The sequence below is a fragment of the Solanum verrucosum genome, unplaced genomic scaffold (assembly GCF_900185275.1).
Source record: "Solanum verrucosum unplaced genomic scaffold, falcon-dt-bn FXZP01000133.1, whole genome shotgun sequence".
Lineage (NCBI taxonomy): Eukaryota > Viridiplantae > Streptophyta > Magnoliopsida > Solanales > Solanaceae > Solanum > Solanum verrucosum.
This window is the reverse complement of record NW_026020355.1, coordinates 1302954-1329286: the sequence shown is the minus strand read 5'-3', so window position 1 is coordinate 1329286 and position 26333 is coordinate 1302954. Positions and strand designations below refer to the sequence as shown.

The following is a 26333-nucleotide window of genomic DNA, read 5'->3' as shown; positions in this document are numbered from 1 at the left end:
ATTTATCATCTCCCACTTCCATTTTGGAAGATTTATATTCTGAGCCATACCACTGGGCCTTTGGTTCTCTACGTTGACTTGTTGGCCATTCAGGCACTTGGCAACGAACTCTGCAATAAACCTTTTCATACTACTCCACCAATAGACTTCCCTCAAGTCATGATACATCTTTGTGGAACCAGGATGGATTGAATATCTGGAACTATGAGCTTTCTCCATGATCCTTTCTTGGAGTTCATCCACCTTTGGTACACACAATCTACCTTGATACCTCAACACACCGTCTCCCCCTTATTCAAAAGCCTTCACTTTCTGCTTATGAACATTTGCCTTCAATTCAAGCAAAACAGGGTCTTCGTATTGTTTCTCTTTCACTTCAGACACTAGAAATCATTCAGCCCCATTCATCACCACCATTCCACCTTCATTGGAATCCAGCAGCAGGACTCTCAATCATGCAAGTCTATGCACATATCTGGCTAGTTCTATCTTGCCTTCCTCAATATAGGAAGTATTATCCATAGATAACCTGCTCAAAGTGTCAGCAACAATATTAGCCTTACATGGGTGATAGAGGATACTCATGTCGTAATCCTTGAGTAACTTTAACCACCTACTGTGTCTGGAAAACATACTGGAGACTCTTATGATCGATGAACACATCTACAAGAACACTATAGAGATAGTGACGTCATATTTTTAAAGCAAACACTACAACATCCAACTCTAGATCATGAGTTGGGTAATTTTTACGGTGAATCTTAAGTTGTCTGGAGGCATAGGCTATAACCTTACCATTCTGCATCAATACACAACCAAGTTCAACTTTGGATGCATCACAATACACAACAAAGCATTGTGTACCCTCCGGTAAGGTTAACATTGGGGCAGTAGTTAACTGGGCTTTCAATTCTTGAAAGCTTTTCTCACAAAATTCAGACTATTGAAACTTAACTGTTTTCTGAGTCAACTTAGTCAATGGGGAAGAAATAGATGAAAACCTCTCGACAAACCTCTTATATTAACCAGCCAAATCCAAGAAACTTCTTATATCAGTTGGAGATGTGGGTCTAGGCCAGTTCTGCACTGCTTCAATCTTCTGAGCGTCAACTCGAATCCCTTCTCCAGATACAATGTGGTCTAAGAACGCCGCAAATTCAAGCCAAAACTCACACTTAGAAAATTTGGCATACAACTCTCTATCTTTGGGAGTTTGGTTAAGTATTCTGAGATGACTAGCATGATCCTCCTCATTCCTCGAATAAATCAGAATGTCATTAATAAACACAATAACAAATATGTCAAGATATGGCTTAAACACTTTGTTCATGCGATCCATGAAAGTTGCAGGAGCATTAGTCTAGCCAAAAGACATAACAAGAAACTCATAATGACCATAATGGGTCCTGAATGTTGTCTTCGGGATGTCACTTTCTCTTACTCTCAACTGATGATAGCTAGATCTAAGGTTTATCTTAGAAAAGCAAGTGGCAGCCTAGATTTGATTGAAAATATCATCAATTCTCGGAATAGGATACTTATTCTTTATAGTAACCTTGTTCAATAGACGGTAATCAATACACATCCTAAGAGAACTATATTTCTTCCTCACAAATAAGACTGGAGCGCCCCACGGTGAGATACCAGGTCGAATAAAACCTTTATCAAGAAGATATTTCAACTGCTCTTTTAACTCTTTTAACTCATCTGGAGCCATTTTATATGGCAGAATAAAAATAGGTTGAGTATCAAAAAATATATATATATACCGAAGTTAATTTATCTCTCAGGAGGGACTCTGGGAAGATCATCTGGAAAGACCTCTGGAAACTCACTCACAACTGGAACTAACTGAATAGGTGCTGTCTCAACACTAGAGTCATTAACTCGGACTAAGTTATAAATGCACCTCTTAGAAACTAACTTCCTGGCCTTAAGGTATGAAATGAAACGACTCTTAGGCATTGCTGAACTACTCTTCCACTTTATAACATGCTCATTAGGAAACTGGAACTTAACTACTTAGTTCTACAATCAATTGAGGCATAACAAGTCCACCATGTCTAACTCGACTAAGTCGGCCATGGTGTCCTTGTGATTGACAGAGATAGTACAATCACAATAAACTCTCTCAGCTAGAATAGACTCACCAACCGGTGTGGAAACACTGAAGGGCTCAAGAAGTCATTCGGGAAGAATATCAAACCTTATAGCAATGTACAGAGTCACAAAAGATAAACTCACACCTGGATCAAGTAATGCATATACATCAAAGTAAAGACTTTGATCAAACTAGTGACAATATCTAGTGAATTCTCCTGCTCCTGACGAGTGGTGATAGCATACATGGTTTACTCCTCCACTTGTCCGTGAAATAGATCCTCTAGGTACAGATCTGTCTGTCAGAGCCGCTGAAGAAGATTAGGCTCTATTTCCCTATTACCATTACCTTGCAGGTTCTTAGGGTACTCTCTTATAAAGTGGCATGTCGGACCACACTTGAAGTAGCTAGTGGAGCCATCACAACACGCTCTTGGGTGGTTTCTACCACAATCAGCACATGCAGGAATCCAATTGGTCCTTTGTGCCACACTACCCTAAAGGTCGAGCTTTAAAGTTCTGTGAATTCTGATTCTTGAACTCACCTCTGTTCTTTGGTGTAGGTGCACTGGCAGATGATTGTGCAGGTCCAGTTGGCCTTTGCTGAAAAGATGACCGATTCGCATTACCAGCCTTCTGTTGTCCGGACTCATTACCTGTTGTCTTAGCCTTCTTGTTGCGGAACTTTTCCCTATCTTTCAACTTGTCCTCCTCAACCTGTTGGACATGGATCATGAGTCTTTCTATGTCCATGCCACTTATCAACATTGCAGCCTTACCCTCATTGTTTGACAAGCGGGACAGTCCAGACACAAATAGACTCATTTTGCTCATCATATCAGCAACCATCTCCGAAGCATAACCGGACAGTTAGGTGAACTTAAGGCTATACTCATGCACACTCATGGACTCCTGCTTAAGAGTGAGAAGTTATCTTACCTTTGTCTCTCTCAGCTCACGGGGAAAGAAACGCCCTATGAAGGCACTTTCAAACACAGCCCAACTCACAATTGGTGCTCCTTCAGCCCTGCTCTTCTTCCATTGGTCGTACCAAATCCTAGAAATACCCTTGAGTTGGTATGCAGATAACTCCACTCGCTTAGCATCAGCAACATGCATAACCTCAAACACTTTTTGCAGCTTCTCCACAAAGTTCTCCGGATCCTTAGTGACATTTGACCCTGTGAATTTTAAGGGATTCATCCTCAAGAACTCACAGATCCTAGATGTATCAGCCACATCCTGACGAACCCCTCTTTGCTGACCAACTTGATTGACCACGACTTGACTCAACATATGTATTGCATCCCAGAACTCAGCATTAGTAACCTCTCCTTGAGGGGGTTGCACTTATGGTGTATTGAGAACCCCTTTGATCCTGGGGATCAACATTTCTCCTAGCAGGACGACCTCGAACATCTGAAAAGATGCGTGCAAGCACGAATTAGAAAGAAACTTTTATAAAGTTAAACTCTATCGCACGAAAAAGAGTAAGAAGGAAGGGAAATGTTTCCTAAATGTTGTAGCTTCTTAATTAATAGATGTGACGCGCTTTACACTGATACAAAGATTCTACAGACACGTTTTCATAGACACCTTAGGACTCTTGAACTCTGCGCTCTGATACCAAGTTTGTCACATCCCGAGTCAAATGTGAAATAGTCAACACTGCTCATATCCAATGTTACATATATTACGCACATGAACTGATCATATCATATGAGTACTTTAAAATAGAATCCTTTATTTGATCCTAATTAAGACATAATAATTACAATAGCTTGAATATGTTTTCCATTTTGCCACACAATTATTTTGTTAAGGAAGCAGTGTTTTCGATGGCCATTGTCTTTGAGAAGCCATTCTAAGTTGCTATGGCAACACAACACAAAATTCAATAAGACCAAGTTATGCGAGCGTATTTACTTAATGGATAGCTATGATAAGTGCAAAGAAGTTTTCTTCATGAGAATGAGGTCATATAATGACGTAATACATATTGTTGTTACACGTAACACCAAAACTAAGAGTATGTTTGGATTGGCTAAAAAAAAGTAGTTTTTTCAGTCAAAAATAAAAAATCAAACTAGATGATTTTAAAGTAAAAAAATAAAAAGCAGAGAAAGTCTACTTTTGGTTTTTAACTTATTTTAAGTTATTTTTAACCTTGCAAAACACTTCCTAACTTGTTTTAAGTCATTTTTTACTTATTTTAAGTAATTTTAATTTTGTCTAACACTTTTAGAAGTTAAAACTGACTTAAAAAGCAGGTTTGACCAGCTTTTAAGCCGATCCAAACTGACTTAAAATCAGGTTTGACCAACTTTTAAACCGATTCAAACACCCTCTCTCATTTGACTTCACCAACTAATCTGTGATTTTAACCTGACTCCAAACTTTCAGTATTTTCCTTAATTAGATACAATGTTATAGTGAAAATCTCTAAATGCAATATTTATACATGACTACACGCTCATAATATTGTCTTGTGCATTATACAAATACATAGTTACATGGTCCTAAAATTAGTGCTCACAATTCTTTCTTTTTTTTTTCCCTAAAATTACTTCAGTCACTTTTAGAGCAACAATAAAAACTCAATCATTTTTTCTTGAAAATAATATATATCTATATTATGTTAAAAATGTATTCCCAATTGTAATTAAAAAAAAAGTATTCCCAATTGTTAATGAGTCAAAAATATATTTTTTCAAATAAATATATTATTTATTTTCTTTTAAAACACATTCTCTTCTAATAATTTTTTTATTATTAGCAAATATTTATCCTACTTCAATGCAAAAAATTAAAAATATTTCATGTTCCATTACAATTGTTTTTTATCCTTATCTAAATAAAAATTAATGATGAATTCACTATGATTTTATACATATGACATTTATTATCTATTAAAAGGGCGTATGGAGTTACTCTAAAAAAAAATCTTTTCTTACATTTTTATTAGTCAAAGTGATTTTAAAAAAAAGAAATTAAGTGTAAGGTTTTTTTTAAAAAAAGTAATATTTTATTAGGAACAAAATGTGTTTTAAAAGAAAAAATATATATAGTTATTTGGAAAAAGAGATTTTTGACATATTTGATAACAATAGAGATATATTTTTACTAAAGTATTGACCATAAGAGCATTTTTGAACAAAACTATAAAGGAAAAACATTTTTATTTATTTTACATCATTTAAAGATTTTCCTTTAAAAACAAAAACAAACGGAGTGTCCAACTTCATAGTATAACCAACTCAGCATACACTCATCCATTTAAGCAAAAGTGCTTTTATGATTCCTTTGTTGTGGGGCTACATGTGTGAAAGCTTTTCCAGAATTATATGCAATTGCAAAACAATAGTCTTCGTCAAATGACCATTATTATAGATAGATTCTACAGATTATGCGACGTAAATAGTCTTCAACTACTTCTCCACTATATAAATACCCCTTTCCTCCAACCCCTTGTGAGAGTTCATAGTTATCATCCTTTTTGTATGATTTTCTTGATTCTCTCTTGTTTCTTGATGCTTTTGTGTGAGTTTGAATTGAGATTTATTTCACTGAAATAGTTGATATTTTTGCTGATACTTTTGTTTCTTTGATACCGATACCTTTTATCTGATCAAAACCCTTGAATTCTTTATGGGGCTTTGGGTTTGATTGGAATTTCAGAATTTTGAGTTTCTGGGTTGGTTTAGAATGGAGCCACTGGATAGGAATCAAAGAAATGGAGAGGGTTTAAATTTGAGAGATAGGATTGGGATGGATCCATTAAGTAGGAATCAAGGAAATGGGGAGGGTTTTAATTTGAATGAGGAGATGGGGATGGAGCCATTGAGAAGGAATCAAAGAAATGGGGAGGTTTTGAATTTGGGTGAGGGGATTGGGATGGAGCTACGGAGTAGGAATCAAAGAAATGGGGAGGTTTTGAATTTGAGTCAGGGGATTAGGATGGAGCCATGGAGTATGAATCAAAGAAATGGGGAGGGTTTGAATTTGAGCGAGGGGATTGGGATGGATCCATGGAGTAGGAATTTGAGTGATGGGACTGGGATGGAGCCATGGAGTATGAATCAAATAAATGGGGAGGGTTTGAAGTTGATCGAGGGGATTCGGATGGAGCCATGGAATATGAATCAAAGGAATGGGGCGGGTTTAAATTTGAGTGAGGGGATTGGGGCGGAGCCATGGAGTAGGAATCAAAGAAATGGGGAGGGTTTGAATTTGAATGAGAGGATTGAGATGGAGCCATGGAGTATGAGTCAAAGAAATGGGGAGGGTTTGAATTTGAGTAATGGGATTGGGATGGAGCCATGGAGTATGAATCAAGGAAATGGGGAGGGTTTGAATTTGAGCGATGGGATTGGGATAGAGCCGTGGAGTATGAATCAAAGAAATGGGGCGGGTTTGAATTTGAGCGAGGGGATTGGGATGGAGCCATGGTGTAGGAATCAAAGAAATGGGGAGGGTTTGAATTTGAATGAGTGGATTGGGACGGAGCCATGGAGTATGAGTCAAAGAAATGGGGAGGGTTTGAATTTGAGCGAGGGGATTGGGATGGAGCCATGGAGTATGAATCAAAGAAATGGGGAGGGTTTGAATTTGAGTGGGGGGATTGGGATGGAGTCATGTAGTATGAATCAAAGAAATGGGGAGGATTTGAATTTGAGTGAGGGGATTGGTATAGAGTCATGGAGTATGAATCAAAGAAATGGGGAAGGTTTGAATTTTAGTGAGGGGATTGGGATAGAGCCATGGAGTATGAATCAAAGAAATGGGGAGGATTTGAATTTGAGTGAGGGGATTGGGATGAAGAGGGTTAGTGAGGGAGTGGAAGATGACTCAGTGGTTAAAAAAGTTAGGTTTTATGATGAAATATTTGGTTCTCACAAATATACTGATGAGAATGTTGCTTTAGAAAAGGTTAAGGATGAGCATCTAAAGAATAAAAGTCAAGTCATGGTTTTTGAAAAACTTGATAAAAGTATTGGGCATGTAGGTAAAATGGACATTTTAAAAGGGGGAGGGATCAAGAATGGGGCAGTGGGTGCCGGAGAATTCATTGTTGGGTGTCAAGAAGGTGGACTTTTAAGGGTACCAGAAGAGTGTCACAATGCTATTCAATTGTCAAATTGGAACTTAGGGAATGCTAATGGGGGCAGTGAACTGGGTTTTGATTTTAATATTCCAGTTCTGGAAGCGGCCAATGGAAGTACTTTAGTTGGTGTGATGAAGTATACTCAGAGGACTGTTGAATTAAATGAAATTAGGTCTGGTGTGAGTGATCGCTGGGAAGAAAGAGTGAGCAAGGGAAAGATGGAGCAAATTGAGGAAATAATACCTTATGTCGCCCGAAATTGCAATCTTGAGTTGGGAGTGATGAACAAAGACCAGGATATTGGTGGAAGTAGTCCATTGGGCGGTGAGGAGAGATACACCAGAGAAGAAAAGGGAAAGGCCAAGGTTGACAACTCTTGGTTAGCACTTACAACTTTGCCAATGGAGTTGGACTTGCAACACAGCAAGCAGCAGCACGAGGCTATTTCAACAGTGCCACAGCTAGGATCCATCCAGTGTATACAAAGTGTTGATGTGTTACCAATTGAAAATGTTGAACTTAGAAAAAATTTGAATGCTGACCATGCATTAAGACAAAAAAATGCATTAAGGGAAAGAGCTATTCACTTTGCACGCTATGATGCTCCCCGTGAAGGCTCTTCTAGTCAGGAAACAAAATTGCCAACTTTGGAAACTATTAAAGATCTAGGGAACAACCCCAATCTCGCTTCTACTGCATTGAAGGGGATTAGGGAGCGTATACCTAAACGAAAGGATGAGAAAGTGGTTAGATGGGAAGCATCTCAACATCCTGAAAATAAAGAGTTTTCTTGTGTGTTTCCTTCACTGCTAGATCTTTCCTTGAAAACCCTTGCAGAAAATGCTGAAGCAATAGTTTCTCTCAAAGGTATCCCTGATATCTTGAGGGGAAGATTGACTGAAATACTATGCAATTCTAGGAAAATGAGTGCTCATATGTTGGACCTTCTTGTTCAAGGATCACCAACTCAAATTCGCATAAAGGACTGTTCATGGTTAACAGAAGAACAGTTTTGCAACTCATTTAGAGACTTTGATAGAAGAAACTTGATGGTAATCTATGCTTCTTCATTTTAAACTTTAGTTTATTGTTTTTTGTTAATGTGGCATATATTATTCTCTGAAATGTTTCTGCCAAATTATGATTAGGTTACTAGAAGGTAGAGCTAAAGTGTGATTTGTAGTATTATACAGTTGGATAATTGGAGTAATCTTATTGTTGCATACATTTAGAAACCTTTGTGGGGCTACTTACAACCACTATAAGGCTAGGGAAAAACTAAAGAGCAGTCAAGGACGCAAGGATACTTATCAAGCAACAGATTTATTCTTTCTACTTCTTGAATGACACAAGTTTCCTACCACAGGAGAAAAGATACAGAAGATAATTCTTAGTGTTGAGAGTTTCTTATGAACTTTTCTTCCCGTGTTTTGCACAAAGGTTGGTAGAGAGATAACAGAGCATGTAAGTAGAATGACAACAGAATAGTGTCATCTGTTAAAAACATTTGCCGAGCTTTACTTTCCTTTATTTGTGTTCTCTGTTCAGTATATACTTTTGTTTGGATGGTTCTTACTCTATTCTGTTGTCTCAAAAACTGTGTTATTCTAAAGATTTACAAAATATATTCTACTTTTTCCAAGGTGTGGGGATGACAGAGAAGAGGGCAGCAGACCTTTAGGGAGGGTGTTTTCAGTAGGTTGTTTTGTCATGCTTCATGGAGTACTACTTTTGGTGCATATGTTATAATATTAATACCTTTATTCTTGGGAAAGGAGGGGGACATTTCAACCTGACTTCTGGTCACCATCCTGTGACTTTTCTCTACTTCTACATTCTTTTCTCATCATCTTCTTTTCGTCCTGGCAAGATTGCCTTTGTTCTTTACACATATTGTTAGAAAAAATCATTTGTGACTTCCTCCCGTCTCCTGAGAATGCTAAAGGATTTAAACATTATCCCTAAACAGGGCTGTTGCTTTAGTCAAGTTAATTTCTTCTCCCAACAATCCGACATTCCTTTTGCAACATGGACAGCCGTAGCACAATTTCAGTGAAGTAGTTAGCTTCTTGGTGAAATGGTTTGTTGGACCTTATGAAGTTGTATGTTTTGGTGGACTCTAAAAGAGTCGGCCCTGTGGTTTTTCATCTGAATAATTAACCTTGTTATACTCCCTTATTGTTCCTTTTGGAGGTAGATAGAAGAATTACTACATAAAGTACTTCCTGAAAGGAGATAAATGGAGAAAAGCCTGTGTGTAGTTCATGGTAACCCAAAATCATTGGCATATAACCCAGGTTTTTGGGTTTTTTGTTACTTGCTTCTGATATGATTTTGCTAGAAATTTTCCAGTTGATGTCCTCATTCTTTCTGGTAACTTTTGAAGTGTGAACTGTTATGCAATGTCGAAGTAAGCCTTACTTCATTAATGTTGTTTTACAGTTTGTTAATCAAAAGTAGCAACTATGAATAAGCACCTTAAAGTGTACGAGTGTTTGGATAAGTAGAGTATGGCATGATAAGTTTAGTTCTCATAAAAATAACGAATGTCTAGTGAGATTGGATGTGATTCTGATGCCTAAATGCAGCAGACAATTTAGATACCCTAGATTCGGTTTTCAGGAGAATGACACGATAGATCAAAATGTAGCACATAGAATTAACATATTATGGTAAGGAAATTATTTGGGAAAGTTTGAGAAGCTTAATTAGTAGGAGGCTAGGAGCCAGTTGGGTAGAGAATGAATGTATAACATCTCTCTTGAATTTCGGCACACCCCAAACCATTTCTGATCATTCATGGACCAATCCTCTCTCATTTCACTGATCCTTCCAGACTTCTACTTAAAACATCCATTACCAAAAAACAAAATTAGATCTTCTTTCTCTGAATTACCACCTTCCATTACAGATTTCACTTACTATGCCAGAAAACCCTCTCATGTACAGTTTTGATAGCAGAATTAGTGATTTGATTCTCAAAGTAACTTTAAGCCTAGTGTATGGTGGCGTGAAAGATAAATAAGTTATCTAACTTCTCTAGTTTCATTATCAACCAAATAGAAAGGAAGGCAGTCTTTGTGGGATGGGTAGAAATCATTTGAATTCAATTGAGAGAGTTGGCTGACAACTCACCATGAAGATATGAACTCCTTTAGTGGAGGAGGCATTTGGTGCTATCACTGTTTTCAAATGCGCGCTTAAGCCCTAAAGTGAAGTGCAAAACATCTTGATGTATATACTTCTACACATGTAGCCCAAGAACAGGCTTTGGTTGTTTTGTTTCTCGCTGCTGATACACATGAATTTGATAGACGTTTTCTCAAGTTGATGTCCTCATTACTTGCTGATAAATTTGGAAGTGTAGACTCATGCATTTCTAAGATTGCCTTTATTTTCACTAATGTTGTTTTATCAGACTGCATAATTTTCTATACCTTCTTTTTCTACCTTGTTGTTGGGAGCTGATATTAGATATACAATTATTGTTATTGTTGTCGTTACTACTACTGCTATTACTTTATTTTGATGATTCTGTAAGCTGATATGATTCTTATACCTTTCTGGCTTGGAAGCAGGTGCTACAACTAGATCTATGCGGACAACCCACACTTGATCATGTGTTGGGTACAACCATTGCTACGGCTTCAAATAGCTTACCTAATTTAGCCATCTTGTCACTGAGGGGTGCTTGTCGGATGTCTGATAGAGCTCTGGAAATACTTGTTACATCAGCACCTTCTCTACAATCCATTGATTTGAGTCAGTGCTCCCTTTTGACCCACGCTAGTATTGGTATCACAGCCAACTCATTGGGATCAATTCTCAAGGAGCTCTGTATAGATGATTGCCAGAGCATAGATGCAATACATATATTACCTTCACTGGAGAAGATGGAGCATTTGGAACTGTTGTCGGTAGCTGGAATTCATAGTGTATGTGATCAGTTTGTAAGCGAGTTACTTACAGCACGTGGTCAAAATATAAAAGAGCTTGATATTTCCCGCTGCCCGTAAGTAAATATTACTTCCACTTCTCGATTTACTATGACACAGTTGGTGAAGATTAAATACTCACATTATTTAGATTTAATTTAATCTTTTAACCTCATCTGTTCTGGATGCAGGAATCTGACTGATCAATCCCTGAAGTTTATTGGAGATGCATGTGCTAACTTGCATTCATTAAATATTTCAGAGTTGAATGAATTGACAGATGTTGGACTGCAGTTTCTCGCGAATGGTTGTCGATCAATCCGGAAACTCATATTTTGTCGTAATAATTTCAGGTTTGGTCCTGATATCCAGTTTGCTTCTTGAAATGTTCAGTTATGCTACTATATTTAATGGCAATAATGATGGCTCTTTCACTGAGATTTTGTCGCCAAGCATTTTCCTTAGTCAGAACAAATCAAGTTTTCGCTGTCCATATACCCCTAAAAGGAATAGACATATATATATGGGAAGCAACTTTGAGATGGTATTTCTATACCAGATAAGCTCAGAACAAAACAAAACAAAAAGTACTTTATGTACGGATCAATTTACTTCTGTAATTACTTGTTTGTGGATAGTGTTCTTTTCCATTTCTCAATATTGGAAGCATCTTTAAAAAGTTCTTCAGAGAAATTGGACTGCACTTTAAAGGAAAAAACCAAGAAGAAAGCAGTGTCCTGGAATTGGCCATACTTTGACATGCTGCAGCATGCGTAGACTTTTCCTGCAGACGAGCGCTATGATATATTGAACATGTCTACCCTGCGTATTTAACTTGCATTATGATTGGTAGAAGCCTCTTAATTCCTTAGGGTAGTGAAGCTCAGAAAGAGAGCTCAGCTCTGAGAAGGAAGAGATTGGTTTCACCCTATGTTGCTTAGACTCTCCAAAAACGTAGCCGCACTCATGTCGGATTGTCTAAAATGCACTAATTTTGAAGAGTTGGCACACACCATTAGCATAATTAAGAGTCCGAGCAACATAGGTCTCAACATATAAGGTAGGGCCTTCTTGAGGGGTCTTTTACACAGGCTCCCGCAATATATTATTCTGTTGTGCCTTTCACGTGAATAAAGGTGCTAGAGGTAAGATTAGCTTCCGGGAGCCTTACAAACAACCAGAATAAGGGAGACAACAAGAATCATTTCTATTGGTGCATGTTGTCATCAATAGAAAAGGAGAGGCACTAGAAGAATTAGGAGTCAGGCAGGAACCTAGTAGTAGTTCCTTGTTTTGACACCCCCTTGGGAAATGGGGTTAGACGTGAAACAATTAAGGTTGAACAACTCATTATTATCCTATGTTTAACTTTAAGCAATTGCTTTTAGACTTTCTTTCAGTCAATGTAGTGGTGAAAAGAGACTTATCATTTATCAGTGGGAAAGAATGGGTGTATGAGAGAGGTGCGAGTGAGTGGTCCCTGGCCTTGGTTATTAGTCGATCAAATTATGCCTCCACATCAGTTTTAATGACATATCTTCCAACTAAAGTAGAAGAATTACCACTTAATATTATAAGTCTAATAAAGGTTTAACAATAGGCTGGAGGTTTGGAGACAGACCCTGTCAGGGTTAAGGTTCAACAAGACTAAGACAAAATACTTGGAGTGCAAGTTAATTGACGTAACACACGTGGGTAGATGTGGAAGTAAGGATTGATACACAAGTCATCTCCAAGAAAGGAAGTTTCAAGATCTGGGGTCAATAATCCAAGGAAATAGGGAAATTGACGATGGTCTTACACATCGTATTGGATCGGGGTGGATGAAATGAAAACCTGATCCAGTGTCTTGTGTGATAAGAATGTGCCACAAGCCTTAAAGGTAAGTTTTATAAAGTGATCGTCAGATTAGCCATACAAGCTATGTTGTATGAGAAGGAATATTGGCCGATCAAGAACTCACACGTCCTGAAGATCAGAGTAGCAGAAATGAGGGTGTTGAGATGGATGTTTGGACATACGTGGAGAGATAGGATCAGGAATGAAGCTATTCGAGGCTAGGAGGGAGTGGCCTCCATGGTGGACAAGATGAAGGAGGGAGGCTGATATGGTTCACGTATGTGAACAAAAGATGCATAGATGCCCAACGAGGAGGTGTGAGAGGTTTTTTGAAATAGTTTTGGGAAGCAGTGATTAGACAGGACATGACTCACATGTATCTTACCGAGGACATGACCCTAGATAGGAAGATACGGAGGTCGAGAATTAGGGTAAAAGGTTTGGAGGTTGTCAAGCACTGTCTAGTTCCTTATGTATCTTACCGAGGACATGACCCTAGATAGGAAGATCTAGAGGCCGAGGATTAGGGTAAATGGTTTGGAAGTAGTCGAGCATTGTCTAGTTCCTTCATTAGTATTGTTATTATTACTCTCCTATCTTACTCTTCGATTTTAGTACTACATGTTGTTTCCTTTGCATTAGTTACCGTATTATTTGTTGTTGCTACTTATTCTCTTCTTAATTGTTTTCTGCATGACTTCTCCCTATTGTATTTTCTTTACATACTTGATTTATGATTTTTGAGCTGAGGGTCTTTCAGAAACAACCTCTCTACCTTCACAAGGTAAAGGTAAGGTTGCGTACACACCACCCTCCCCAGACCCCACTTGTGGATTATACTGGCATGTTGTTCCCACTTTTTATTAGCTCCCCCTTTTTCAATAACATATACCTTGAGTAAACTAGTCTTTCAGTTTTTTCACTCTGATATCATGGTTATAGCTGGTGAATTGACTCCTGGATAAATGAAACTGTATGTATTAAATAATTAGCATGACGACTATTCCAAGTCATATATTTTGTCATCATGATAATGTTATATCTAATCCGTTATTGCAATGGATTACTTGAAGAGTTGCTGCCTATATCTTCATGATGTACCAGTAGACAGCAACAAGGTTTTGTTTCTAATGGTTTTGGAAGATAAGGAATTGCAGGAAATACTAATATTCTTAAATACCAGGTCTATCTAGTGGAGTAAGTCTATCTTAATAATATTACTACAGTAAAAGAGCTTGCAATTCTAAAGCAATTATTCAACACTCTTCCTTGCTAGCAACTGTAAAATTTTGAACTTCAATCTTGAAATCTTCACACTTGATAACCGAAAGTGACCTTGTCGCTAAATCTGCAGATTCTTCTTTGGACTTGTAGTGATCTAAATTCACTTATCGACTTGAATGCAACCCTTGACTACTAAATCTTTTTGGCATGTCTTCTTTCTCCGTTAGCGTCTTCACGTTAAACTTATCCATTTTATTTTCCTGAACATAGACAACTCCTCCGTTGCTTCAATTCTTTTGGGAACATTGAAAGCTTCTTTAAGCCTAGCAGGTTCACATTTTGCTTGTGCTTTTTCAATTGGAAGATCATCTTCTAATTTTTTTCTGCCTTTGATCTTTTGCATGTTCTACAGGAACATCTTCCATTGGATCAAATGAGAAATGTTTTCTTCATCTTAAATTTTTAACATTTCTTTTTCAGTATCATCACTGATGAAGCAATGTTTATCCTCAAAGGATACTTTGAATCCTTTATCTACCAACTGACAAATACTCAACAAATCTGATCAATATGAGGTTACATATAGAACATCTGAAATTGTCTTATTACATCAACTTGTTTTGATGATGACAATTCCTTTTCCTTCAACAAGAATTTGGTCTCCATTTTCGATCCTAAACTTTGGAATTTCAGTAGGCTAGTTCCTTGAACAAACTCTTGTCGTAAGTCATTTGGTTAGTGCAACCGCTATCAGTTAACCATTTTTTTTTTTTGGCTGAAACCTTACTTGAGATGTATGTTGCAACAAAAAGATGGTCTTCTTCTTCTTCTTGATTGGCGACACGTGCATCTGTTTCATGGTTCTTAGATTTATTTTTGCAAATCATTGCTTCATGACCAAGCTGATGGCACTTGTTGCACTTCACCTTTCGGCCTTTTCCAACATCTGAGTGGTGGATGATCCATTTTTTCCAGTGCTCACAAGGTGGGTAATTTTTTAAATTTTACCCCTGCTCTGAGTTTTGTGACTGTCGGCTAAGGCTCTTTCAACCATTCTATCTTGCCTCATAAGTCTCCTTTGCTCCTGTGCCTGGAAAGAATTTATCAACTTTGCCAAGGTAATCTTGGACAGATCTTGTGTTTCCCAAGGTCTATACATGACTCATCATTCGGGTACTGTTACAAAATTAAAAAATTCCGACAAATCGTGAATCTTTAAATTTAGTGCCTAGCAGTCTTACCTTGTTAATAATGCCAAGTGATATGTTTGAGTATTCTTTGGTTGTATGAGAATCTTTCATTCTCTGGACTCGAATCCCCTTATTAAATTCAATACTTGCATCCCACGTGTTCATTCATCTCTAGCTTATTTTTTCTTTAGATAATCCCAAATTTCCTATAGTGATGTGAGAAACATAATTCTCGTGAAAATAGTTGTTGAAACAGCAACAAACAGAGTTGCTTTCGTCTTGGACTTCATGGGTTTTTTTTTTTCCTTGTCACTCTTAATTTGGGCTATTGTGGGATTATTTGGTAGCGGATTAATTTCATAATTCTCTTCCACGAGTCCCCAAAGATCAAGGGCCTCCAAGTAAGTTTTCATTCGCACAACCCATAATTGATAATTTTCACCGTTGAAATAGGAGGAGCCATTTGTGAAAAAACTATTTTCAAAATCCATCTCGTCACTCACTTGTCCCTCAAGAAAAATAGTTCTAGATACCAATGGTTTGTTTTGAAAGAGAAGAAATTGCAGGAAAATATTTAGGAGTAACGAAAGAGTAAGAACGGAGAACAACAAAAAAAAGAACTTATGAAATGAAGTTGAAAGTTCGATATTATTTTACTGCAATATAATACAAATTTATAATAGAATACTAACTTCAAAATCTAAAGATAAGCAAAAAAAAATCGGTTGAAAATAACAAACTTCTTAAGTCTTAAAAATGCTATTTATGCAAAATTCAAATAGAAATCAACTAGTAAATACTAGGTCTAATTAGTTGACTAGATCTATCTTAATAAGATTACTGCAGAAAAAGAGCTTGCAATTCTAAAGCAAATATTCAACATTTTCTGACATAGGAGAGCTTTTAATGTAATTTTATATGCATTGTGGCAGTTTTAAGGATAATCAAAAATTTGTTCGCACCATCATCTTTGGTTTCCTTATTATGCAAGTTGCGATCTAATATGTACTTTGCATGTTAGTGATGAAGGGATTGCTGCATTTTTGGAAGCTTCTGGAGCATGTTTGGAGGAACTTTCACTGAATAATTGCTCTAAGGTATACTTATTCCACTCTCAAATATGCTTATTAAGCCCAATGATATTGCTAGTTTCTTAATATATTTCTGTGTAGAGTTACTGAATAGTTTTAGATTCCTGAGTTGTACACAAGATTTAGCTGTTGGCCTGCATGTGTGGTCTTCTCTTACAATAGAAAGAGAGAGAGAGATCAATTCCTTGGGAATTGGTAAATAGCAGGGGAAAGTCATATAGTTAACTTTTCCTAAAAAGTGTTGGTTTCTTTTTGGTACTACCTGCTTTGTTAGTGACTGGTGATCTTTGACAGGTTAGCACTAGCACTGCCTTGTCACTAGCCAAACTTTCAAGAAAGTTACTGCATTTGGACCTATCATGGTGTCGCAGAATAAGTGACAACGAGCTAGGGCTGATTGTAGACAGCTGCTTGTCGCTCAAGCTACTCAAACTCTTTGGCTGTTCACAGGTATGCCTGGGCAACCCAATAGTTAACAAGTTTTTCAATTTCATTTTTGGCATTTTCAAGTGTTTACCTATTTGATGCACATTATCATTTTCTTGGCTCATATCCATGTATTACACTACTGTCTGCTATAGCTATATCACAAGAAATGGTTCTGGAATGATCTTTTCAATTAGCGGCACACCTTCTGAATTCACTAAATTTATTGGCTCTCTATGCTGGGGTTTCCTGTTCCAATTAGTTGGTGTCAGCATCAGTTGGCCAACTGTCACTTTTGCAATTATGATCTACAAAGTGAAAGGGATACGGAACAGATAAGAAAGGTGGTAGTTCTATGAGCGGAACTTGTCATCCATCATTTCTTACCTCATCCAGTTCTCTATTGTGCATTCTCCGTTTTCACTGTCGTCTGGTCCTTTCTGATTTAAGTCCTTATCATATTTACGATCTCTTTCTGAGGTTTCACTGAGCTTAGAACTGGGGTAGCATTTAAGAATCAGAGTGTTTGATAATTTGCAAAATCTTGCTTTTTCTTGCAGATAACAGATGTATTCAAAAATGGCCACTCAAACACTGTAGTGCAGATCATTGGATTGGGTATGACCCAGATATTTGATATTAGCAGGTTTGATGGCGTGGAAGCTCTGTTGAAATATTCACCAGTAGTGATGTCTTCTAATTCATGAAGGACACTTGACATGATGATTGACGATGCATCTAAAGATTCCTCAATGCACAGCATTGCACCTATTGGAACAAATAGAAATTGTTTTTTTTAGTTGTAATCTTTTCTTTGGAACAGCCTGTTCTTCCTTACTTTACAGGTCATACATGATCACTAGACTACAAATGGTTGCCAAAATCTGGCTACATAGGCTTATAGCAATACATCTCTTGTCCTCGATGTTATAGCTTGTTTCTTTCTGACAATAGATTACATCGAGTTGATTACTATGAAAGTTATCACCTTATTGCTAAATCATTCTTCAAGTCATCATGATTTGCTTGGTGCTCACTTCCAAATGCATTATGTCTTTGTAGATCTCTCGATTCAACTTATGAATTTGTGGCTGCTGCTGAACTAACCAGTTCTATATTGAAGGGGTGGGTAACATTTTACTCCCTGTGTCCCCCAATTCATGTGATACTCGTCTTTTTAGTCGGTCGGTCACAAAAAGAACGAGTAACTGTCTAATTTTAAACTAGTCAGTTTACACCTTAATGAGAGATTTATAGCCACAGAAATATCTATGGCTTATTGTGGATCATAAATTTCAAAAGTCTTCCTCACATTTTTAACTTTGTACCCGATCAAACACCTACACAAATTGGGAGAGAGGAAGTAATTATCTATGGATGTAGCAACTATCAAATACATGATTGCTTGATTCCTTACGGTCAAGAACGACAATGGTGAAATCAAGTGTTGAGTTGGTTTTACTTCAATTTTGTTGATGCTTTAGTCCGAAAAGTCTTTTTGCCCCCTTTTCCAAACCACGCATGAACACTAAACATACAAGGCACATATTTTAGCCCTTTTTTTATTCATGCTAGAGAGCTTTAAACTTCAAAACAAATGCAAGAACAAGGAGAAATATGAGAATCCCAGTGGAAGAACCACCAACCCTGTGAATCCAGTAAGGATCGAACCTGGTAAAGCTCTGATCCAAGTAGCATGACATAGCAATGGCAATGATGAGAAACAACATGAGCAATGGCAAGTAAGAAGATATGCCAAGTGATTGCTCTTCAAGCTCTGGATCGACTAACTTTCTCCTGTCGATGTACAGAGGTGAGAGTATGGCAACAAGTGTAAGACCTATGGCTAGAAGCCTATGATCATAGGATGAGAACCGGGCCAATTGATGAGAAATACTTATGCTCATGATGAGGGTGATCAAGAAGAGCAGTGGAAGATAGGGAAAGATGGTTTGTTCTTCAAGCTGGGGTTCAGTAGTGTTTTTTCTACTGTCAATGTATAGAGGAGAGATGACAGCCACAAGTCCAATGCCTATGGCCAAAAACCTCTTATCATTTGTAGGAAACCTGCCTCTCCTGCTTAAAGATTCCTGCTCCATTGAATATAGTAGTCACCAATGCTTCCTCAACTTAGACCTTTGATAGGGCCATTGGTTATTAAATTGTTTTTAATTTCTCAGAATCTTTTTTTTTTCTAGTGAATTCCCATCCCTTGTTATCCTTGCATCAAAAGTAACCCTTTTAGAAGAAAAAAGAGTGACCCTTTAGATTGAGGATATTTCCATAAAGTGAAAAAGTTGATATTCTTTTGGAAGATAAGGCAGCTACAAGTGGTGTTGTGTAGTTTGGCATCTGATTCTGGCTGCATGAACCTGGAATCTCTCTATTTTTACAAAGTATTAGTGGGGAACTTTTTCTTTTTGTTTATTTTGAGCCCATGATTTCACCAGCTTCATTGACAATTGCCACATCCTTAGGTTGCACATAAGTGCAAAACTATACTAGTTGCAGTTTATGAACTAGATTCCCATAAAAGGAATTGGGATGATGCTGTAAGCATGTAACCTACAGAAAATTAGCTACCAGAACTAAAGAGAAAGATTTTAGACAAGTCATCTACTAGGTTATCGGAGCCTCCAGCAAAAACATATTCACTTGATAGTGACATAACCTCCTATCCAAAAAGAAGAGAACAGAGCCAAAGATTATTAGTATCACCTCTCTTTAAGATATAAAAGCTACTTAACTGACGAAATTCTTTACATGAGAGTGATGAAAAGCTTTCTGGTTTACATGAAAAAAATAAATCCAATTTGTAGTACATTTTTACATTTTAATGTCAAATTGTAGTGTCAACAGAGTATGGCTTAGCATTTGGTGAATACATGAATGATGAGCAGAAACCAGCTTAACTTTCATCATCGGAAGTCTTTGACTTGTTTCCAGAAAGTCTCCTCATCCATTTCTTCTGCGATGTAGTAAGATGAAATATCGGTGCACCGTGTGGAGTATCTGATGATGCTCTCACAGTCGAGGATGGAAGTTCAGCAGGAAGTGCAGATGCAGTGCTGGTGAAGGCATTCAAAACAAGAAATGCCAATATAGGTGAAAGATCCAGAGTCCCTCCAAGTGGTGGAATAATCCCACGGAATATGTTCAAGTATGGGTCACATAGAGTGCTGACAAGGAATACAACATTTTTAACAATGTACGCGTTTCAGATTTCACACAAAATTGAGCCATTATTCTTAACAATGTATCCATTTCACACACAATTGAGCCAGATATTAAAGTAGTGGGATTCTGGAATACTCACCTGACTGACACCAGCCTCGCTAAGTGGTTAAAAATTACTTAGAATAAGGAAGTCCTGAAAACTACACTATCCACAGTTTATGAATGCTCAAATGAGAAGAATACACAGCTCAGCTTTTCTAAATACTTTGCATGATGTTGACCCATAATATTATAACAAAGAAGCAGGTCAACTGAGCAACAAGTACACACAATCTGCCCAAGGATTACTATTATTGTTTTTCTTTTAATAAGGCCTGGGAAGACTATTTATATAACACTGAAACTCCTAATCCTTCAATCTGATTCATCAATGCAAAGCCACAAACAGAAGACAAAATGTGCTGATATTGTCTCAAAAGTAAAATAAAAAACAATACAAGAATTTGTGAATTGAGTGAGGCAAAACACATTCGAGCTACCAATAAAAATTTGGTTATTAGTGTCTTTTCTTTTCCCGTTTTCTTCATGGATAATTAGCCATCAGTTTCATTGAAGTAAGAGGATGCCATTTTGATGCTTGAATTTTGAGGATTGTCACGAATCACTATTTAAAACTTTATCAATTTATTTCCTCAGCATATATGTCCCTAGTATGCAAAGTTGTCATTGCTTTAATTGATTATAATAAAGCATCATTTGAATCATAGACATTGTTGAACTATAAAGCATACCTGAGGGGACTGACAATGGCAGGAGGAGCATTTGGGAACCAGGTTAAAACAAGTCTGACAACCAGTAATGAATTGTAGATGTTCAAGAAATTTATAATTCCATTTGCAACAACAATTCCTGCAACTGAGTCACCAGGCAAGACAGCTGCAAAATTGTGATGGGACAGATTACCCAAGTTCTGGTAAGTCCTGCACTGTACCTGGAAGTAAATTCAGTTGAGGATACTCAAATTATTACACAGATAAAATCATATAAGGCAATAAAACAAGCCGAGAAACTTATCATTTCTCAAGTAACAAGAGGTCAAATTGTTATGTAAGTAAAGGAAGGGACATGAGAAGATAAAGAAATTAGAATATTTGCATGAAACAAACTTAGAAACTTCAAGAACAATGAATATAACGTTTCATCAGAGAACTTAGAGACTTTACGATACAGCTCACACGTTTTTACAAGAGGAATCAGCCAGGAGTTGTGAATTTGCAAATTGAGGGGAACTTGCAATGAGTCGAGTATTTCAAGATTCAATTTCGTTTTTCTAAAAATTGGGGTTAAACAATAATAAGTTGCCAGATCAGCTAAAAGCTTATGTATCAGTGATTTTTAACTGTTTCTCCTTTAAGATTTGGCTACTGGTAAGAACTTCTGAGTGTGTCCTAACAATGCTTGGAGAAATGAGTGTCATTCATCAAGAGGTTCTCATGTATACAGAATCCACACTAGCCTTTATATAACCTTCTTTTACTTGGAAAGAAGAACTGGAAATTTCTTTGACAGAGAAACTGACGGATATGTCCAACAAAGCCAACAAAACAACTGAGAGAATGCACATTTCACAAAATTTTCCTCCTAGTTCCTATTGCCAAACTGAGAATATGCTTTTATAAAAAAATGTAAAACATTTACAGTAGTAGTGAGTCTATACAGTACAATATTAATTCCTTACAATCCCTTGAGGAATATCACCCAATACATTTACAAAAAATATCATCTTTTGTGATAAACACTTTGAATTGTTTTACCGTAAGTGTTACATTATCAAGTACTATCATATCTCTATTTTGAATAGGATAATTATTTTCAAGTGTACCCACATTGCAACAAATATACAAAGCAAAATCACAAATATCATTTTTTTATCAGTCTAGAACAGACGAAAACAAATCACCTAGAATTTTTTTTTATCTCTAATGAGATTTGAACATGACGATTAGGTCACACGCTATTAAATTTGAGTAAAAGTTAATTGAAAGAGAAATCATAACATGAAAGTTGAATAAATTTGGAGATAGAAACTGAAATAAGAGAGAAGAGTAGGTACCTGAGAGAAATGTGAAGAGAAGTTCATGATTTTGTTGAAAAGGGGTTGAGAGGCAAGAAAAGAATGCAGCAAGGTGAAGCATTTCTCAGCTGTGGAGAGTAAGGAGTTGTGAAAATGAAGAAAGGCATTTGATGAAGTTTGTGCCAACTGTAGATTTGATTTTGGGAGTTGTTTGAAGAATGGAGGGGTTGAGAATGAGAAAGGTAGTGAAATTAAACAGTTTGACACTACACAATTTTGCTTCGATGTTTCAGCCATTGATTGCGATGAAGATTGAGCAACCATTGTTGAACTCAGCTTCTTCTTCTTCTTTAATCTTCAGTGCTAGGCTTAGAGGAAACAAGATAAGAAACGCTGTTTTAGTTTTATTTATTTACTTTGTTATTCTTTTTCAATTATTCCTCGGTTATTTATTTTTTAAAATCACAAATCCACCCAAGGTGACATATGGCCTATGGGGTTACGTATGGACTAAAATTGAATCATAATTAATAATTCAAATCAAAAAATTATTATTGGATTATTGATATTGGGATATGCCCTTGAATGAAAAAACTACATAATTAAACATACTTAACTATCATATATACATATATAGTTTAAAAATATTACTCATATTATCACTTTATAATAATTATACCATATATTTGAAAAAGTTAAATCAGATACACAAATTCATTAAATATAATATTGAATAGTTATCTTAAAATTTAAACTCCTTGATTAAAAGAATCTTAACAATTTAAACTACTTTCTCTCACATCTATTAAGTCATTTCCCCAATTAATGGTCCAATAATATCATCAGCTCCCCCCCTCTCCCCCCCCCCAAAACTCTTATGAACTGTATATCTCCCCTACCCCCACATTCTCCATCACCTTTACCATATTTTTCTTCCTTCATCCTCAATCTCCTGTGCCAAGTTTATCTTCTCATTCTTTTTCTTACTTCCTCCACCCTCATAGATCTTCTTCACTAAACCATCAAAAATTGAATTGAAAACGGAACAATTCAATCTTAACTGGCGATGGTGTTTCATCGTCGGAAACGGGGATGGATAGTACAACAACTACCGAAATCAAAAACAGGTTGTTAGAATGGAAAAAAAAAAGTTGAAAGGCAAGATCCAGAGCCATATCAGCGCTAGATTTCAGTTCCGGACTTGGTGAATTTACGATGAGTTTGTAGAGATACAATGTTTGTTAGACATAACTAAATGTTTTATACAATGTTTGTTAGACATATCTAAATGTTTTATGTATTTGCCCTCCATCTACGTATCTCTCTTTCTTCTATGTATATATCTTTATTCTATATATTTGTTTATATATTAAATATATATATATATATATATATATATATATATATGTATTTTCTATTAGATATATATGAGTTGTTTTATGTCATGTATATGAGAATGTTATTCTATGTATCTAAGATCTTTCTATCATGATCTAGTGTGTTTTCTTTAGTGTATTTGAGACGGTTCTGTCATGTATCTGAGACAGTTTTGTTATGTATTTAGTCATACTTCAAGAGATCGTTGTAGATCACACTTTTATGGAATTACGACAATCATAAATTCATTGTTGGCGCAGTTAGCGATAATAAAAACCCACCAAAGCCAAAATGCACATTTATCAAATCAAATTCCATTGAAAAGATTAGATACATACTTCAATTACATAACAAGTTTCAAATACATGTTATGGATCATATATACGTATATAGAAGATACATCTAATGAAATACATTTAATGAAATTCGGTGCATGAATCAGATACATAGTGCGAGATACACATTGTTCTCTAAAAATGAAAAAAATGAAGAAGAAACAAATCACAAAATTCAAAGAAACAAAATTTAATTTCTGAAAGAAGTTGTTCACTTTTGTTAAAAGAGTGATATCCTCCTTAAATTAAGCATTTTAGTTATCGTGCTTAAGTAAACATGTACCAATGGATATGCAAAGAATGTTGTAAATCCTTTTGAGTTGTTAATTAATCATCAATTACTCATTTAATTAAGAAAATAAGTTACACCCCTTTAATTCAAATTTATAAATCATGTATCTCGACTTTTAAAACTGACGGACACATGTATCTAGCGAGGATTGATACATGTATCCAAAGGCCGAAATATGGTATAGGAAGTAATATTTCAAACTATCGTGAATCCTAGTAATTATGACCTAAATTAGTGAAATTTATGTAGTCTGCACATATTGAATACGGTTTAAGAGTGACTTAAATTTTGGGAAAATTTTCAAAACAACAATATTTTAGTTTTTAATGGGACTCCTTAGCAATAGTTTCACTATTTATTTAAAATGAAAACATTTTAGCTTGTTAAGGGATGAGTTATGTATTTATTTTATTTTGATTAATTTGAAAGAATACAAATAATTAATAACAGAATAGAGAAAATCATGGAACAGAAAATCTCAAAAAGGAAAAAAAGATTTTAAATATAAATCAGTTATGTTTTGAAAAGAGCATATGTTGCCATTTTTTCTTTCGAGCATTTTTTTGTCTTGTTCTTAAGAATTCCAAAAAAAAAAATTGCAAAAAATAGTTTTGTCTTCCGAATCATTCAATTGATAATTTTCAAAGCTTCTTCGAGTTGAATTTGACATATTCTTGAAACGGAGGTTTTCAAAATTCACGACTATAATTTCATCAGTTCCATTGAATTCAAGGAGTTTCGACATCAGGTATTTTTGTTTTTGTCGATTATTTTATTTGCTTGGATGATATATTCGTATATCTCGACTATAATAGTGGGTTGATTTTTTTTTTTCTGATGAAATGGGTGAAATCTCTGTATGGTTTGATATTTTCAGCTTTTTTGGATGTTTTGTATCCAAATTATGATGTAGAACGATTAAAAGTGCGTGATTTTTTTTTGTTTCGTAGCTGTTTTCTTTTTATTTGAATGCATACAATATTTTTGTATCCCATTATGTTAGTGTAAACAGTAACAATATGAGATTTTCGTATCCCATTTTTTTGGATGTTTTGTATCCAAATTATGATGTAGAACGAATGAAATTGTTTTTTTTTAGTTTGGAAGCTGTTTTTTTAATGCATAGAGTATTTTGTATCCCATTAAGTTAATGTAAATAGCAACAATATAGGGATAGAGTCATAAAAATTATGTGATATACTGAACAGAGTACAACTAGGGATTAAAAATCATAAAGTAATTAAGAATTGTATACCAATATTTGTTGTCTTGTAGTAAGTTCTGGATACAATTAAATATTGGATTCAATTTGTTGTAGTTGAGCTAAAAGGTGAAATCTTTGTATGTAAATACAAATCAGTATGTATTGAGTGTGTGTTCGATATTTTTTCTTTTGAAGCTAGCTACCTGGAAGGCCATCCAATAAGTATCGTGGGCGTACATCGAGCTATATGGGAAGAAGAGCAAGAATTCTTGCAATACTTGTGGGTTTAAGGGGCACAATAGGCGTTCGTGTAGGAATGGACCGCGTATTGTTTAGTTAATGATTCTTGAATTTTATATCTTATATATTTACTTGTTTGGAATTCTTTGAATATGTGTTCAACCGAAATGTATTCATATTCATGTTATGAATTTATTTTATTTTTTGTGTATTTAACGTGTAATTACTTTAAAGTGTAATTGAAAAATTATATGAGTCACAAATTTAAATTATATAAAAAATGAAATACATTCTATATACCTAAAGATATGTATAACTTAAAATACAAAAAATTATTGGTATAGAATTATAATGAATACAACTCTTTTGGCATTCTAGTTTAAGAAAAAAAAAATACAAATTAGTAGTAAAATAAAATGATATTGAAAATACATTTTTGGTGAAAACATAAAACATAGAATAAGTTTTATTCAAACTAAATGGTATTTATATTTCTATATCCAGTCCTGTTATATTATTATTATTATTATTATTTCACTTTAAAATTGTAGTTACTATTTCTCTGGATCAGTTTATATTCCAAAAATCAGGATGTATATCAATATCAGTTTGTATTCCAAAAATTAGGATGTATTTCAATATCATTTTGTATTCCAAATGCCAAATGAATACCAAATAAGTTTGTATTTCCCTTCTTATAAAGTATTCATCACAATTTTATATAT

At 35.7% G+C, this 26333-nt stretch overlaps 3 protein-coding genes across 3 annotated transcripts; 1 reads left to right on the top strand and 2 right to left on the bottom strand.

Moving 5' to 3' along the window:
- The first annotated feature begins 5588 nt into the window (after positions 1 to 5588).
- Positions 5589 to 17924, top strand: LOC125837664 (uncharacterized). Its single transcript, XM_049516745.1, has 6 exons — positions 5589 to 8256; positions 10783 to 11216; positions 11331 to 11492; positions 16414 to 16489; positions 16778 to 16933; positions 17470 to 17924. The coding sequence occupies exons 1-6, from the start codon at positions 5806 to 5808 to the stop codon at positions 17614 to 17616; spliced, it is 3426 nt and encodes a 1141-aa protein (XP_049372702.1). The 5' UTR covers positions 5589 to 5805; the 3' UTR covers positions 17617 to 17924.
- A 169-nt stretch (positions 17925 to 18093) lies between these two features.
- On the bottom strand, positions 18094 to 19364 carry LOC125837684 (uncharacterized). Its single transcript, XM_049516765.1, has one exon. It carries the CDS (start codon positions 19006 to 19008, stop codon positions 18481 to 18483), a length of 528 nt encoding a protein of 175 aa, XP_049372722.1. The 5' UTR covers positions 19009 to 19364; the 3' UTR covers positions 18094 to 18480.
- Positions 19365 to 19676: 312 nt separating this feature from the next.
- Positions 19677 to 22573, bottom strand: LOC125837676 (ylmG homolog protein 2, chloroplastic). Its single transcript, XM_049516760.1, has 3 exons — positions 22200 to 22573; positions 20878 to 21077; positions 19677 to 20088 (listed from the first exon to the last, which is right to left on the bottom strand). Exons 1-3 carry the CDS (start codon positions 22482 to 22484, stop codon positions 19818 to 19820), a joined length of 756 nt encoding a protein of 251 aa, XP_049372717.1. The 5' UTR covers positions 22485 to 22573; the 3' UTR covers positions 19677 to 19817.
- Between the last annotated feature and the right edge of the window lie 3760 nt (positions 22574 to 26333).